The following is a 14,658-nucleotide window of genomic DNA, read 5'->3' on the forward strand; positions in this document are numbered from 1 at the left end:
ATTTTGAAAGTGTTGGCGCGTGAACTGAAGCCCGGAGCGCGCGAGAGCTCATTGTTGCGTTCGCTTGAGCCACGACAACTAGTGTTTGTTTAATCGTTTGATTGATCCTTTGTCGATCTCAAGCAACGTGAATCATATCAGTTTGTTGGATACGCCATTAGAAATGAGCTACGGTAGGCCTCCGCCCGACGTTGAGGGCATGACTTCGTTAAAGGTGGATAATTTAACGTATCGCACGTCGCCGGAGACGCTGCGGCGAGTCTTTGAAAAGTACGGCCGAGTCGGGGACGTTTATATTCCGCGAGACCGATACACAAAAGAGAGCAGAGGCTTCGCCTTCGTGCGCTTTCACGACAAGAGGGATGCCGAAGATGCGATGGACGCAATGGATGGAGCGGTTCTGGAAGGACGAGAGCTCCGGGTTCAGATGGCCCGCTACGACAGGCCGCCGGACTCGTACTACGGCGGACGCCGGGGCGGGGGACCCGGTAGAAGACATGGACACGGACACGGACACGGCCGCCGCAGCCGAAGGTACAACTAACATATTTACGCAAATCTTGACAGTCTGAAGTGTTTGTGAAGTTTAGTGTTGGCCTTTAAATGTACACCTCACTGCAGTATAGAAATAGTATGCGTTTTTCCTGTTTTTTTTTATTTTTGCCATTTTGGCTGTTTTTGAGAATATATATATATATATATATATATTATTATTATTATTATTATTTATTTATTTTTGTATTTATTTTTTTCTTGCAGTTGCTCTTTTTTATTATTTATTCAATAAATTAAAGGAATATTCCGGGTTCATTACAAATTAAGGTAAATCGACAGCATTTTTGGAATAATATTGAATACCACAAAAATCAATTTCGTCTCAATTTGATCTAAAATCTTATTATTAAGATTTCTTCTTATGATTTCGATACAAAAAAACGTAAACTAACTTTTATTTGTTGGATGATCCCCACTTCTCAATATCTCTACTTCCCTACTGTAGTTCTACGTATGATGTCAGAATCGTCCAAATTCATGTAATATTATGCAAACTAATATATATATGCATGCATACATATATACAGCTCTGGGAAAAATTAAGAGACCACTGCAAAATGATCAGTTTCTCTGGATTTACTATTTATAGGTATGTGTTTGAGTAAAATGAACATTTTTGTTTTATTCTATAAAGTTCTGACAACATTTCTCCCAAATTCCAAATAAAAATATTGTCATTTTGAACATTTATTTGCAGAAAATTACAGCTGGTCCAAATAACAATAAAGATGCAGTGTTTTCAGACCACGAATAATGCAAAGAAAACAAGTACATATTCATTTTTAAACAACACAATACTAATGTTTTATCTTAGGAAGAGTTCAGAAATCAATATTTGGTGGAATAACCCTGATTTTCAATCACAGCTTTCATGAGTCTTGGCATGCTCTCTACCAGTGTTTCACATTGATGTTGGGTGACTTTATGCCACTCCTGGCATAAAAATTCAAGCAGCTTGTGGCCATCCATCTTCCTCTTGATCACATTCCAGTGGTTTTCAATGGGGTTCAGGTCTGGAGATTGGGCTGGCCATGACAGGGTCTTGATCCGGTGCTCCTCCATCTACACCTCGATTGACCTGGCTGTGTGGTATGGAGCATTGTCCTGCTGGAAAAACCAGTCCTCAGAGTTGGGGAACATTGTCAGAGCAGAAGGAAGCAAGTTTTCTTCCAGGATAACCTTGTACGTGGCTTGATTCATGCGTTCTTCACAAAGATGAATCTACCCGATTCCAGCCTTGTTGAAGCACCCCCAGATCATCACAATCCTCCACCTGGTTGTCTAATGGTTAGACGGAGACCTGGAGAGGCCTTGAAGCCACAGTGTCTCACACCCACTGTGAAATTTGGTGGAGGATCATGATGATATGGGGGTGCTTCAGGTGCAATCAAGGTGTGGATGGAGGAGCACCGGATCCAGACCCTGTCATGGCCAGCCCAATCTCCAGACCTGAACCCATTGAAAACCTCTGGAATGTGATCAAGAGGAAGATGGATGGCCACAAGCTGCTTGAATTTTTGTGCCAGGAGTGGCATAAAGTCACCCAACATCAATGCGAAAGACTGGTAGAGAGCATGCCAAGACTCATGCTGTGATTGAAAATCAGAGTTATTCCACCAAATATTGATTTCTGAACTCTTCCTAAGATAAAACATTAGTATTGTGTTGTTTAAAAATGAATATGAACTTGTTTTCTTTGCATTATTCGAGGTCTGAAAACACGGCATTGTTTTTGTTCATTTGACCAGTTGTCATTTTCCACAAATAAATCCTCTAAATGACAATATTTTTATTTGGAATTTGGGAGAAGTGTTGTCAGAACTTTATAGAATAAAACAAAAATGTTCATTTTACTCAAACACATACCTATAAATATTAAATCCAGAGAAATGTATAATTTTGCAGTGGTCTCTTCATTTTGTCCAGAGCTGCATATATTAGTTCGCTTCGTGTGAAGTGGGGGATGTTCCCATTGAGTATTTCACAGCTTAAATATGGAACAAACGGCTTCCCATATGGATGTCTTCATTTTGGCCAAAATACAGGACATCCGGGCTAATGTCTTTAGCCAGACTCTGCTGGAATAATTCATGCAGCCTAAGAATTTTTCTTTACCTCCACCTGCAGTCCGAGACGTCGGAGACGCAGCCGGTCCAGAAGCAGGAGCCGCTCTCGTTCACGGAGCCGCTCCCGTTACAGCAGATCGAGGTCACGCTCCTACTCTCGCTCCAAGTCTCACTCCAAGTCAAACACGCCCCGTAAGAGGAAGTCTAAGTCGCCCTCCAGGTCTAGGTCCCGTTCAAGATCCAAGTCCAGGTCTCGTTCCAGAAGCCGCACGCCTGCTTCAAACAGAGAGTCGAAGTCCAGGTCAAGGTCTAAAAGCCATCCGAAGTCTCCAGGAGAGGAAAGACCCACATCACCCTAAACTTTTCAGAAGTAAGAAAACAAATCTTTGGAATAATGTGTAGGAAGATCTGAATTGCATTACAACTGCATTTTTCAGATTATATTAAGCATGCAAACAGAGGGCCTTCTTTGAATCCAGAGCTATGATCAGTCAATTTAAAACTTAATTTCACACAACAGATGCATCAAGCCAGTGCAGTTCATTTTGCAAAGTGAGCTGGCACTCCAAAACATTTTTTTGCCATGTTAATAGTTTGCCCCAAAATGAAAATTGCTGTTTACTTGCAAACCCACATGACTTTCTTCTGTGGCACACAAAAGGTACATTATCTGAAGAATATCCTAGCGGTTCTTATTTTTATTTATTTTTTACAAATACTCAAGTAAAAGGGAACTGGATCTGTCAAGCTCCAAAGTGACAAAACAGGACCATTTTTGGAGCATGACAGACAAATTCCTCATTCACTTGCCAGGATATTGTTAAAAAATCATCTTTTGTGTTACAAAAAATATTTGAATTGCAGAGCAGGTTATGGTTCTGCTTTGACAATGCTATGAATGGTGCTGAACTCAATGAGGAATTGTTTCCTCCAAGCTGCTGTATCCAGTATGGCAATGTAAAAGCAGGGGTGTGAGGTGCAGTTTGAGCTGTTAGAGGTGTATGTGATCCAGCCTCCTGCTCCTGTTGGGGTTGCTTTGGAGCAGATGGGTGTTTTGGTGGTGCTGAGGTACGTCTCTGAGACAATGGACAGACAGCATCCTACCTTAGAAAAAGTCTTATATGGAGTACAAACATAATCTAGCTGCCAGTTGCTTCCTTTTACCTGTAAATGTGAATACAAATTGAGATACACATCTGCAGTCACAGGTAAAACTGTTGTGTCTTGGGGCCTTCACACAGGACACGTTTTTCCCCCCATTAAAAACGTCTAGACTGAGCAAAATGGAATTGAACATACAGCTAATGTTCTTGCTTTGTTCACTCAAGATGCTAACCCCACCCCTTGATTCATCTAATTTGTCCACAATTTAATATGGCACTTAAATGCACAATCATTTTTTTTTACTCAAAAAAAAAAAAAAAAGAAAGAAAATAATGTCATATATATATATTTAATAAGCACTGATAGGGCTTTCACTAAAATTGAGTCTGACACAAGGGGGAACTGCAACCTATGCTAATCAGGCATACTTAATGGCCGATACAACAGTTTCTGGGTTTCCATCCAACTATTTTTATGCAGATTTTAAATTTGGAAACACTTGATATGCACATGAACTCTCAAAAGTTAATGCGCTAGGCAGAAGTGGATTTTCTATAGTTTCGAACAAGTCAGAATGCTCATTAAGATGATGGAATCTGTTTATTCAAAAAAACGATGACGTGATTTAAAGGTGCACTCAGTAATTCTAATCTAGTACACTTTTTGCAAATATCTCCTCAGTCTGCTAGCTGTCCATTCTGTGGGTGGGCTGAAAAAAAAATCTAGTATTTGTACACAGCCCTGGCTCTGTAAATGGGACAAAAACAAAGTGGATCAGACTGATCCACACAACACTACTCCAGCCAATCAGCAACAGGGGGTGGTTCTTGCTTGTGTACAGGATGGGGGGGTGGGGGCAGAGCGAGAGGAGAAGAGCGACGGCAAATCTGGCTGATGCGAACTTTCTAAACTCCAAGGAGGACAAATGGCTGAGAAACAGACCAAGAGAAAAAGGTCAGACGAATATAAACTAAAAAATAAGTCAAGGGCTAAGATCCACGTCAACATCGGCGAGGCTTTTCAGTGGTGGAGAGACCTCTGAGAGGTAAAGGTTTGAAGACGGATGCAGAAGTTGCTCTTTTTCTTCTCAATAGGTGGGTAACATACATTTTGCTATGTTTCACAGAACCCATTTGCTGTTGTTGTGATGTTAGATTTAGTAGCAGGAGAGTTGTGAGTGTCTGGAGCTGGTATGCGTAAAACTGTCTAGCGTGCATGAATTTGGGGGGCGGAGCTTCCAAAGGAGCACTGAAGGGAGGGGTGTGTTTGTTTTGGCAGTTGAGTTCAAATATCAACAGTGTTTCTCAGGAATCGCTGAGTGCACCTTTAACCGTTAGTGCACATGTTATGTGTTTGCGATAGCATGATGTAACTGACCCAACAAAAGCTCACAATTCTTCGAACATAACACCTGGAAGTGTTTAACCCCCACAGCTGGTTGTTAAATTGGGTCCTCAAAATCCGCCAGGAAAGTTTTGCGCTTGGGTGCTCCCAGGTATGTGGAGGCTGGCTGCTTATGGGCATAACAGCCATTTTAGCCCTCATTATATGAGATATTACACTCATTCTGCACAGTCTCCTGGCAGCATTTAATAAAATGATGTACAGTTGATCCAATATTACAAATACAACTCTCCCCGAAGCAACGAGGTCATTCAGTTGCTCCATCAAGATAATGCTCATGATGTAGTGGATGGAAACACGCAATGATTCAACATTTTGTTTTTTTTAGGAGCGTGCCTAAAAATGAAAAACATTCAGGTGGAAACATAGCTGATGGTAAGATTTCAATGATTAATGTCTGCCCAATATATTGGTCTATCACCACTGGCAGAAATGGGTGATATAAGCAAAAATGTATATTATGATATCCTTCAATTTCCTGGTTGATAACGATATATATCACAATATACACACTTATGGATTGAAGTTATTCAAAAACATCAGAAAAAAAAGGAAAGTTCCTTTTTTCAATCCCCGTGGTCATGTAGTGATTTGCCTCAATTCAGGTGGCGGAGGACGAATCCCAGCTGCCTCTGCGTCTGAGACCGCCAACCCGCACATCTTATCACGTGGCGTGTTGAGTGCGTTGCCATTGAGACATAGCACGTGTGGAGGCTTCACGCCATCCACCGCAGCATCCACGCTCAACTCACCACGCGCCGCATCGTGAACGAACCACATGGCGACCACGAGGAGGTTACCCCATGTGACTCTATCCTCCCTAGCAACCGGGCCAATTTGGTTGCTTAGGAGACCCTGCCGGAGTCACTCAGCACGCCCTGGGATTCGAACTAGTGAACTCCAGGGGTGGTAGCCAGCATCTTTACCACTGAGCTTTTTTTTGTACATTGTACATGTACATTGCAGTGAAGCCATTTAAACTGTAAAAAACTAGTCAATAATACTTTTATATCTCCTTAACATCATTTTGCAATTTCTGATTAAAATGCACATTCTGAATCTGTACCATACGGCAACGTTTTGCATAACTACGATATAGACCAGGGGTCGGCAACCTTTTTGACGTGGAGTGCCATTTTATTATCTTTTGATCAATGGCTGTGCACCCCCCCCCCCCCCCCCCCACCCAATGCACCTGCATTCCAGTCTACATCTTGATGTAATCCTTCCTCATGATCACGCAGCGTGTTTTCATCTGCTGAATGGGAGACTAAACACTATTAAAGTGTGATGAGACTCGCGCTGCGCATGCAAGCCATTTGCGCATCACAAGCCGATCAACTATTCAGCCCTTTTCGTTGAATCGCATCTGCAAAATCTTTATTTAAACCAGGTTTAATTTATAATTTGAATAATGTATATTTCACCATGTGTGTTTTTGAATCCCACGATGTGGGTTTATGTTTTCTCTTTTAATCGTTTAATGTAATTTTGAGTGTGACTATGGTTTAAGGAGGGTGTACCTGTATGCTGGGTTGGAAATCTCAAGGATTAATAGTGGTTTACATCACGTGTTGTTCTGAAAGCAAAAAGAAACAAATGAAACACGGAATGTAGGCTGTCATCCGCGCAGACTGACCGGAGCAAAGTGGCCGCATTTACTCGTGCGATTAACCAAAAGTGAAGCGCTGCCGGCTCGTGATATGCAAATGGTTTGAACGAGTCTGTTGGTTATACTGCAGTCACGTCACATTTTATCTTTTTGTTTAGCCTCCCCTTCAGCTCATGAAAACACACTGCGTGATCATGAGGATTACATCAAGATGTAGATTGGAATGCAGGTGCGGAAATTAAATAAAATATTCTGCTCCTCTCTCACTGTTGCTGGTAACCAGTGATTACCCCTCCGCGTGCCAGTGCTGGCACACGTGCCATAGGTTGCCGTCCCCTGCTATAGACAATACTCAAATTTGTACCATGACACTTTTTTTTTTTTTTTAAATACTGGTTTTTCATTTTAACCAGTATATTGCACATACCGAACTACTGCAACTACAGCACTCAAGGTGTGAGATACTGAAAGTGCAGTGAGATGTGGCATGATGGCCAAAAATGTCCAAACTGGAAAAAAAATTTAAGTGTAATTAAAATGTGTGTTGTTCAACTTTTTGAAAGATTGTTTTACAATAGTTGTCAGCATCTCTCTGGCAAAGAACCTACTTCATCTGTGCATTCTCTACAGGTCGGGTATTTTGTTGTCCGGGAAAATACATTGTGTGTGAATAAATTTGTTTTCGTTTTTTTCCCCTCCTTCACAACATATATATATCCAATATCCAATTGCATCGGCAACCCCCGGGCTGAGGGATCAGTGAATATTCTTGCTTTAGTGATTTTGCATTGAAAATTAAATTAATTTATTTAAAAAATGAAAAACTTAAATACATTTCTAAATTCAAATTGCACTCCAAATGAAACAAAAAGCAATTAAAATAATGAAATGATAAAATATATATAAGTAACCACCTTTTCATTTACCGTCAGGCAAGTATCCGTCTAAACGTGTAGGCCGAAAATTACTTGCACAAATGAAGACATAAAAACAATTATAAATGTAAAAATAATAGTTAAAATTATGATAATCACTGAAATATAAATCATGGTTCGAGGTGAGCATGTTTTTGTATTATGTTTTAATCACAGATGTATAGTCTGCAGAGTTATCACAATGAACAGCTCTGTGGAAATAAAGCGAATTGAACTCAAAGCACCTCTGAGCTGAGATGTCTGAGGTCATTTGCAACATTCAAAGATGATACTGTTCTTGCAAAAAAAAAAAAAAAATTCTTAAGACAGAAACAAACAAAGAGTGAGAACCTTTCACACGCACGTGTTCCACGAGACTGCATGCCTCCGTACAAACAGCATGTCATACATGCGCATAGACGGCTTTTCTGTCATCTGTTTTTAATAAAGTGTGTTGCTTCAAGCGCATGTCTACGGGCAAATTATTTGTAATATTGATTTGATAATAATAATAGCCTAATAATTATAATTTAATACATTAATGGGACGCGAGCCAAATAGGCTATCTTGACATGGTCAAAGGCATCAGCTATTGGTGATCACTCTGACCATCGTCGATCCCCGAGATCATCGTCTGTCGGCACAACCCTAATGTGCATTTCTCTCTATAAATGAACAAAATGTTCAGACAGTCTTCGTGCTGGTTTTTCCAACACATTCAGAATCATTACCACTTTTGCCGGTGTCGCTGCAGCTGACTTCATGCATGCGCTTGTAAAATTGATATTTTAAAGGCTTATTATTACGGTTTAGTATTTCTCTGTAATTTAGTGTTAACAATGTTACTTACAACATTCTCAGCCCTGGAACTCAAACCATTTTCTGATGCCCCCCCAAAATATATATATATATATATATGTAAGTAATTCAATTAATATCATAAACGTGCGACAACTAATGGCTTAAACTAACGACTACTAGTCGACTAGGAAAATCTTCAGTAGGGGGCAGCCCTATTATTTTAATCCTCAGAAACCGTGTGCTCTGTGTAAATCCATTTTCCCACCTTTCATTTCCATATTTTTTCATGTTTTCATCCCATGTTTGACTGCTGTTTTGTGTTCTCCCAGGTCTACCTTATCATTGGACGATACCAAACGTGCGACCTTGGTTGGAGCATGAAGAACCTTGGATTGAAAATCCAGAAATCTACACAATGGCTACATGAGCCAACAGGTCATTATGACTGACTGGCATTGTTAAAATGTTTCATAGTTACAGCCCTTTGTTCTTTCAAAACACTGTCCCTATTTTCAGTGAGTTTGTTTTAAATCTGTGTGTCCTTTTTAATTCGTTGAGTAGGATGAGCATCACAATTCTGTTGGCCTTAAAGGTAAACCTGTCTCTCTGCAATGGTTTTGAGGGGGTTAGCTACACCTCTTGTGTAACATTTTGCTAGACGCTGTACAGAAATCAGTATAGCTTGGCTTTTGTGTTGTTAAATCTGCAAATTGTTAAGATGATTATTCTTTAGTGTGATTTGGGGAGTACGAATAGCCTGGGTTCTGACCACAATATGTAAAACACCTGTTTTTGTATTTTATTTTTCATTTAATTTGTGTTTTAATTTTGGTTTTTGTGATATTTGGATTCTAACCCCATGTCTTGTGTATTTTTTGTGCACTAGGCGCAGTTGTCTAGCTGTTGAGTATTGCTGGTTAGCTGTTAAGATCCGGTGTTGCAGTGTGGCTGAGGTCAAACAGCATCTGCATTAAATTTTTGGTGGTATAATCGCTGTCATTTATATATATATATTTTTTTTTTTCTTCACAATTTGGAAAGGTTGAAGTATCTTGCTGATAAAGGAAATAAAGTATGCCAATAAACTTTGTCAGTTCGTTTTTGATGTCATTTGATTAATAAATTACTTTTGTCCTAGTATCAAAGTAAAATGTGTGCTTTTTTCACGTCTCTTTAAACATATACAAAACCATTGAAGTCAACATGAAAATGACTGTATTTGTAACCCATTTTACTTACATAATCTGACATTTCCTAGTGAAATGGGATATTCATCTGAAAGAAATGCAAGCGTGGGACTTGAATTTATGCGTCAGGAATTGATTGAATCAAGAAAAGTGGCCTTTAGGCACCAAAATTAATCCATGTTGTTGGAGGGGAAGGTTTGAAATGTAAGGAATTCTTGATGTGAGGCGACATGGAAAGTTATTAAATGTTAATGAAAGTACAGAACAGTGTTTTTTTTTTATTGGAATAACAATTCAATAAATGTTTGCTGTAAGAGAGCATTTTTGATGTCATACTGACTTAGACATTTTCTATGCTCTACTAAACCCTTTAAAAGACTTTATTGCAGCACTTCTGTTACTGTTGATGAATCACTTTAGTATTCTTCATTTGTTAAATTGCTTTAGATAAAAGCATCTGAAAAACATTTAAAAAAGAAACAGTATATTTACACTAGTTCAAAGTTTTATGTATGATAAACGAATAATATAACAAATTTTATGCAAGTACTCACAAATATGTCAAGTCATCTCGTGTTGTTATAATCATCATTTGTACAGTATGATTCCCAAGAAGAGTTGATCCAGATAGGTGGTTTTTGTTTGCATACAATTTTTCTAATGGAACATTAATGCACTTCAGATCCCACTTGTACAACAAGGCATCTATGGACCAGTCTTCACGGAAACAACAGAAACAAAAAACGCATTAGTCTTTAAGCCTGGTCTTGAGTGATGATTAATTCTCAATAAAAGAACCCTTACAATACACTTAAACAATGCACAGGGGCAAGAAAATTTATGTGAACCCTTTGGAATTACCTGCATGTGTGTATAAATGTGTCTCAAAATCTGGTTTGATCTTCAAAGTTTCAACAATGAAAAAAACAATCTGTTTGAACTAATAACACACAAATTATTGAATTGTTCTTGTACATATTGAATACATCATTCAAACATTCAGTGTAGGTTGAGAAAAGTATGTGAACTCCTAGGCCAGTGGTTCACACCCCTGTTCTTGGAGGCCCCTTAACACTACACATTTTGGATATCTCCCTAATCAAACGCACCTGATTCAACAAATTAGCGAGACTCCAAGACCTGAATTGGGTGTGTCAAATAAGGGAGATATACAAAATGTGCAGTGTTGGGGGGCCTCCAGGAACAGGGTTGGGAACCACTGCCCTAGGCTAATGACATCAACAAAAGTTAAATAAGAGTCAGGAGTTGGCTAATCTGGCATCCAATTAATGAAACGAGATTGGAGGTGTGGGCTAGAGCTACTTTGACTTCTAGAACCATCTGCTGACATGGACCATGCCTCGTATAAAGAGATCTTAGAAGACCTATGATCAAGAATTGTTGTTTTGCATAAAGCTGGAAAGGGATAAAAAGTTATCAAAGAGTTTAGATATTCATCTATCCACAGTTAGACAAAAAATAAATAAAATAATTATAAATGGAGAAGATTTAGTACTGCGGCTACTCTCCCTAGAAGTGGCCATCTAGCCAAACTGACTCAAAGGTCACACCACAGAATGCTCAATGAGGTAATAAAACAACCCTAGAGTGACAGCTAAAGACTTTAAGGAATCGCCGGAACTGGTTAACATCTCTGTTCACGAGTCTACTATACAGGAAAAAAATAAACACGCATGGTGTCCAAAAAATTAATTCCCAAGTTCATCAAGATATCCTACAGGATAATGTCAGGGTGGTTGTGTGTTAGCGGAAGACCCTAAACATCGAAGTAAATCCACTACAGAATGGCTTCAAAAAAAGAAAATCCACCTTTTGGAGTGGCCCAGTTAGAGCCCAGATCTTAACCCAATAGAGATGCTGTGGAATGACCTCAAGAGAGCTGTTCACACCAGACATCCTAAGAATATGGCTGAGCTGACGCAGTTCTGTAAGGAAAAATGGTCCAAAATTCCTTCTGAACATTGTGCAGGTCTAATCCGCAGCTACTGGAAACACTTGGTTGAGGTTATTGCTGCCAAAGGAGGATCAACCAATTATTAAATCCAAAGGTCACTTTTTCCACAGCACTGTGAATGTTTAATGAGAGGTGTTCAATAAAGACATGAAATATTATAATTATGTGTGTGTTGTTAGCTTAAGCACATTGTGTTTGTCTATACTTTATGACCAATTACTGCAGAAAACCAGCTAATTACAAAGGGTTCACGTACTTTTTCTTGGCACTATATATGGGTGTTTCTTCAACTGCAAGCACTTTTGTCACTCCGGACTTGGAGAACGTAAAGTCCCATTACATTTTTCTTAAACTCCCTAGTTTTTTACATTTGTCTACTAACACTGTCCAACAGTACATGCAGTACATGCATCACAGAAGATTTGTCATTTTTTATGAAAGTCATGAAATTCCCACCACAGTGCCATTTCAGCACATCTCAAATTCTGTTTTATAAAATTCTGTGTCGGAAATGACATTTTTAACTTTTTTTTAAATGAAATGGCTGACTCTTTTGTGATTCTTTTACACTAACGTTAAAATTTTTTGGTGGGGTGGTAAATGATGCCACAACCGTGGGACAGTCGTAAATTTTAAATATACAATAAATATTAAATAGTTTATTTCACTCTTATAATTTGTATTTTTCTAGGACAATGCAAAAACAGTAAAATCTTTACATAAGGCATTTTTGTATTTTTTTATTAAAGATTTTATGTAACTAATTTTGCAAGATTTATTTATGTAGGATTTCCATGGTGATGGAAACCACAGAAAGAGCAGGCAATTATGAAGTGGTTTCCAGACCTGGAAAAGTCATGAAAACTTCCATAATGAATATACGTTTTCTAGTTATGCTCTGTTCTAACATATTTATATGTCTAGAAATAGCAATTTGTAATACAATTTAAAAATCCTTATCCAGGTACCACAAACAAATGGAAAATTCATTGAAATTCATTATTCAAAGAATGTGGGAACGGTTATGGGGAACCTGGTAATGTAAATGATTGTCACTCGCTAATATGCTATATAAAGAAGCAATGCATGTTTGTAGATCACCTTCTCTCCTGGTAAGTTGTCCAGAACTGAGCATGAGGGTTTCTTCTTAGAAGAAAGGAAATGGTCACATGTATATCTTCAAAATCTGTCAAAAGCAGAAAAGACATACATTATATTGTCAGAAACTTGTACAATATTTAGGCAGCAAAATAAAACACGGAAAAGGGCTCACTTTCAGGCTCATAGAATACATCTGATCCCAGGATACCATCCATAGGTGGCAGAGAGGAGTTCTAGCGATATCTGTCCCCAGGTGAGTCCGATCACAGGTACGTTGGGGAGGTTATTGATGTCACACGAGCGCCTGCAGTTGTTCAGGCAGAGGGGTTATTCTGCATTGTCTGACAGAATAACATGAGCACCACACTTAGCAGCCACTACACTAGGCAAACTTACCCTAGCACCAAGCTGTAACACAAACAAACACCATTAATTAAATTAACTTCATTAAATAGTTATTTAAGTTTTGCATAACTAATGGAAGAGATATATAGTATAGTGGTTGAAGAACTGTGCTGGTAAACTCAAGGTTGTGGGTTCAAATCTCGCAGGGGTGGATTTAAGAACCATCTACAATGTGCCCTTTCTCACTTAATGGAATAGTTCACCCTAAAGTGAAAATTCTGTAATTTACTAACCATCATATTGTTTCAAACCTGTTTTTTCAGAGCTTCAATGAATGACTTACATTATAGTCTTCCACACACAAATTATCAAATGGCTTCAGAGGACTTGGAATACACTGATGAGCCAAAACATTATGACCACCTGCCAATATGCTGTTGGTCCTCAGCATGCCATCAAAACAGTGCCGACCCACTGAGGCATGGACTCTAAAAGACTCCTGAAGTTGTCCTGTGGTATCTGGCACCAAGACATTAGCAGAAGATCCTTCAAGTCCTGTAAGTTGCGAGGTGGAGCCACCGTGGATCGGACTTGTTGGTCCAGCACATCCCACAATTGCTCAATCGGACTGAGATCTGGGGAATTTGAAGGCCAGGGCAACACTTTGAACTCTTCATCATGTTCCTCAAACTGTTCCTCAGCAACATGTGCAGTGTGACAGGACGCATTATCCTGCTGAAAGATTCCACTGCCATCAGGGAATACCACTGCATTGAAGGGGTATACATGGTCTTCAACAATGTTAAGGTATTGTAACATTGCGAGTTATAAAGTCACAATTTCAACATATTGTTGCAAAGCAATAAAGTTGAAATTGTGTTATAAAATTGGGTGAAATAAAGTGATTGTGAGAAAAAGCTGAAATTGTGAGAAATAGTCAAAATTGTAATTTATAAGGTGAGTTTTTAATCACAGAATTTCCACTAGACATCACGATTGCGACTTTATCACAATTCTGAGAAATAAAGTCACAACTGCGTGAAATAAAGTGGAAATTGTGAGAAAATGTCAACATTGCGAGTGATACAGTCACAATTGCAAATTACAGTTGCATAGTGAAAAATAAAGTTGAAATTGTGAGTTATAAGGTCGCAATTGCAAGTTTTTATCATGAAGTTCCGAACAGACCTCGCAATTTCGACTTTATATCTTGCAATTGTGAGTTTATATCACGTAATTGCAACTGTTTTATCTCTGAATTGGTTGTTATAAAGTTGCAATTGCGAGAAATAAATCACAATTACCTCTGATATTTTTTATTCCATTGATATAAAGTCGAAATTGCTTGATAAAAATTTATTTCTACCTCTTTCTTTCTTTTTATTCCATGGTGGGATTTGGCTTCCATAGAAAAGAGCTGTGTAAAGACTCTTCAAAATTTCTGTATTTGTGTTCCACAGTAAATACAACATACTGAATATGTCTGTAATAATGTAAGGGTGAGTAAATTACAGATTTTTCATTTTCGGTTTTCCCATTGAATTGGGCTACTTTTAAACTGATTCCGCAGGTTGTTTGACAATGACATGTTTAA

The 14,658-nt window shown here is 38.7% G+C and overlaps 1 protein-coding gene and 1 pseudogene across 3 annotated transcripts; one reads left to right on the top strand and one right to left on the bottom strand.

Moving 5' to 3' along the window:
• The first annotated feature begins 12 nt into the window (after nucleotides 1-12).
• On the top strand, nucleotides 13-9,546 carry LOC127451181 (serine/arginine-rich splicing factor 2-like). Of its 3 annotated transcripts, none has more exons than XR_007899066.1 (4): nucleotides 13-534; nucleotides 2,683-2,991; nucleotides 5,458-5,504; nucleotides 8,786-9,546. XR_007899066.1 is itself a non-coding variant. In XM_051715674.1 (3 exons), the coding sequence occupies exons 1-2, from the start codon at nucleotides 164-166 to the stop codon at nucleotides 2,978-2,980; spliced, it is 669 nt and encodes a 222-aa protein (XP_051571634.1). In that variant the 5' UTR covers nucleotides 13-163; the 3' UTR covers nucleotides 2,981-2,991; nucleotides 8,786-9,546. The 3 variants fall into 3 exon arrangements, 1 of the variants encoding a protein (XP_051571634.1); XR_007899067.1 differs by having other exon boundaries at nucleotides 5,735-8,856; XM_051715674.1 differs by lacking the exon at nucleotides 5,458-5,504.
• A 647-nt stretch (nucleotides 9,547-10,193) lies between these two features.
• LOC127452265 (histone-arginine methyltransferase METTL23-like) lies at nucleotides 10,194-13,133 on the bottom strand (annotated as a pseudogene).
• Nucleotides 13,134-14,658: the final 1,525 nt, after the last annotated feature.

Source organism: Myxocyprinus asiaticus, chromosome 14 (genome assembly GCF_019703515.2).
Source record: "Myxocyprinus asiaticus isolate MX2 ecotype Aquarium Trade chromosome 14, UBuf_Myxa_2, whole genome shotgun sequence".
Taxonomy (NCBI): domain Eukaryota; kingdom Metazoa; phylum Chordata; class Actinopteri; order Cypriniformes; family Catostomidae; genus Myxocyprinus; species Myxocyprinus asiaticus.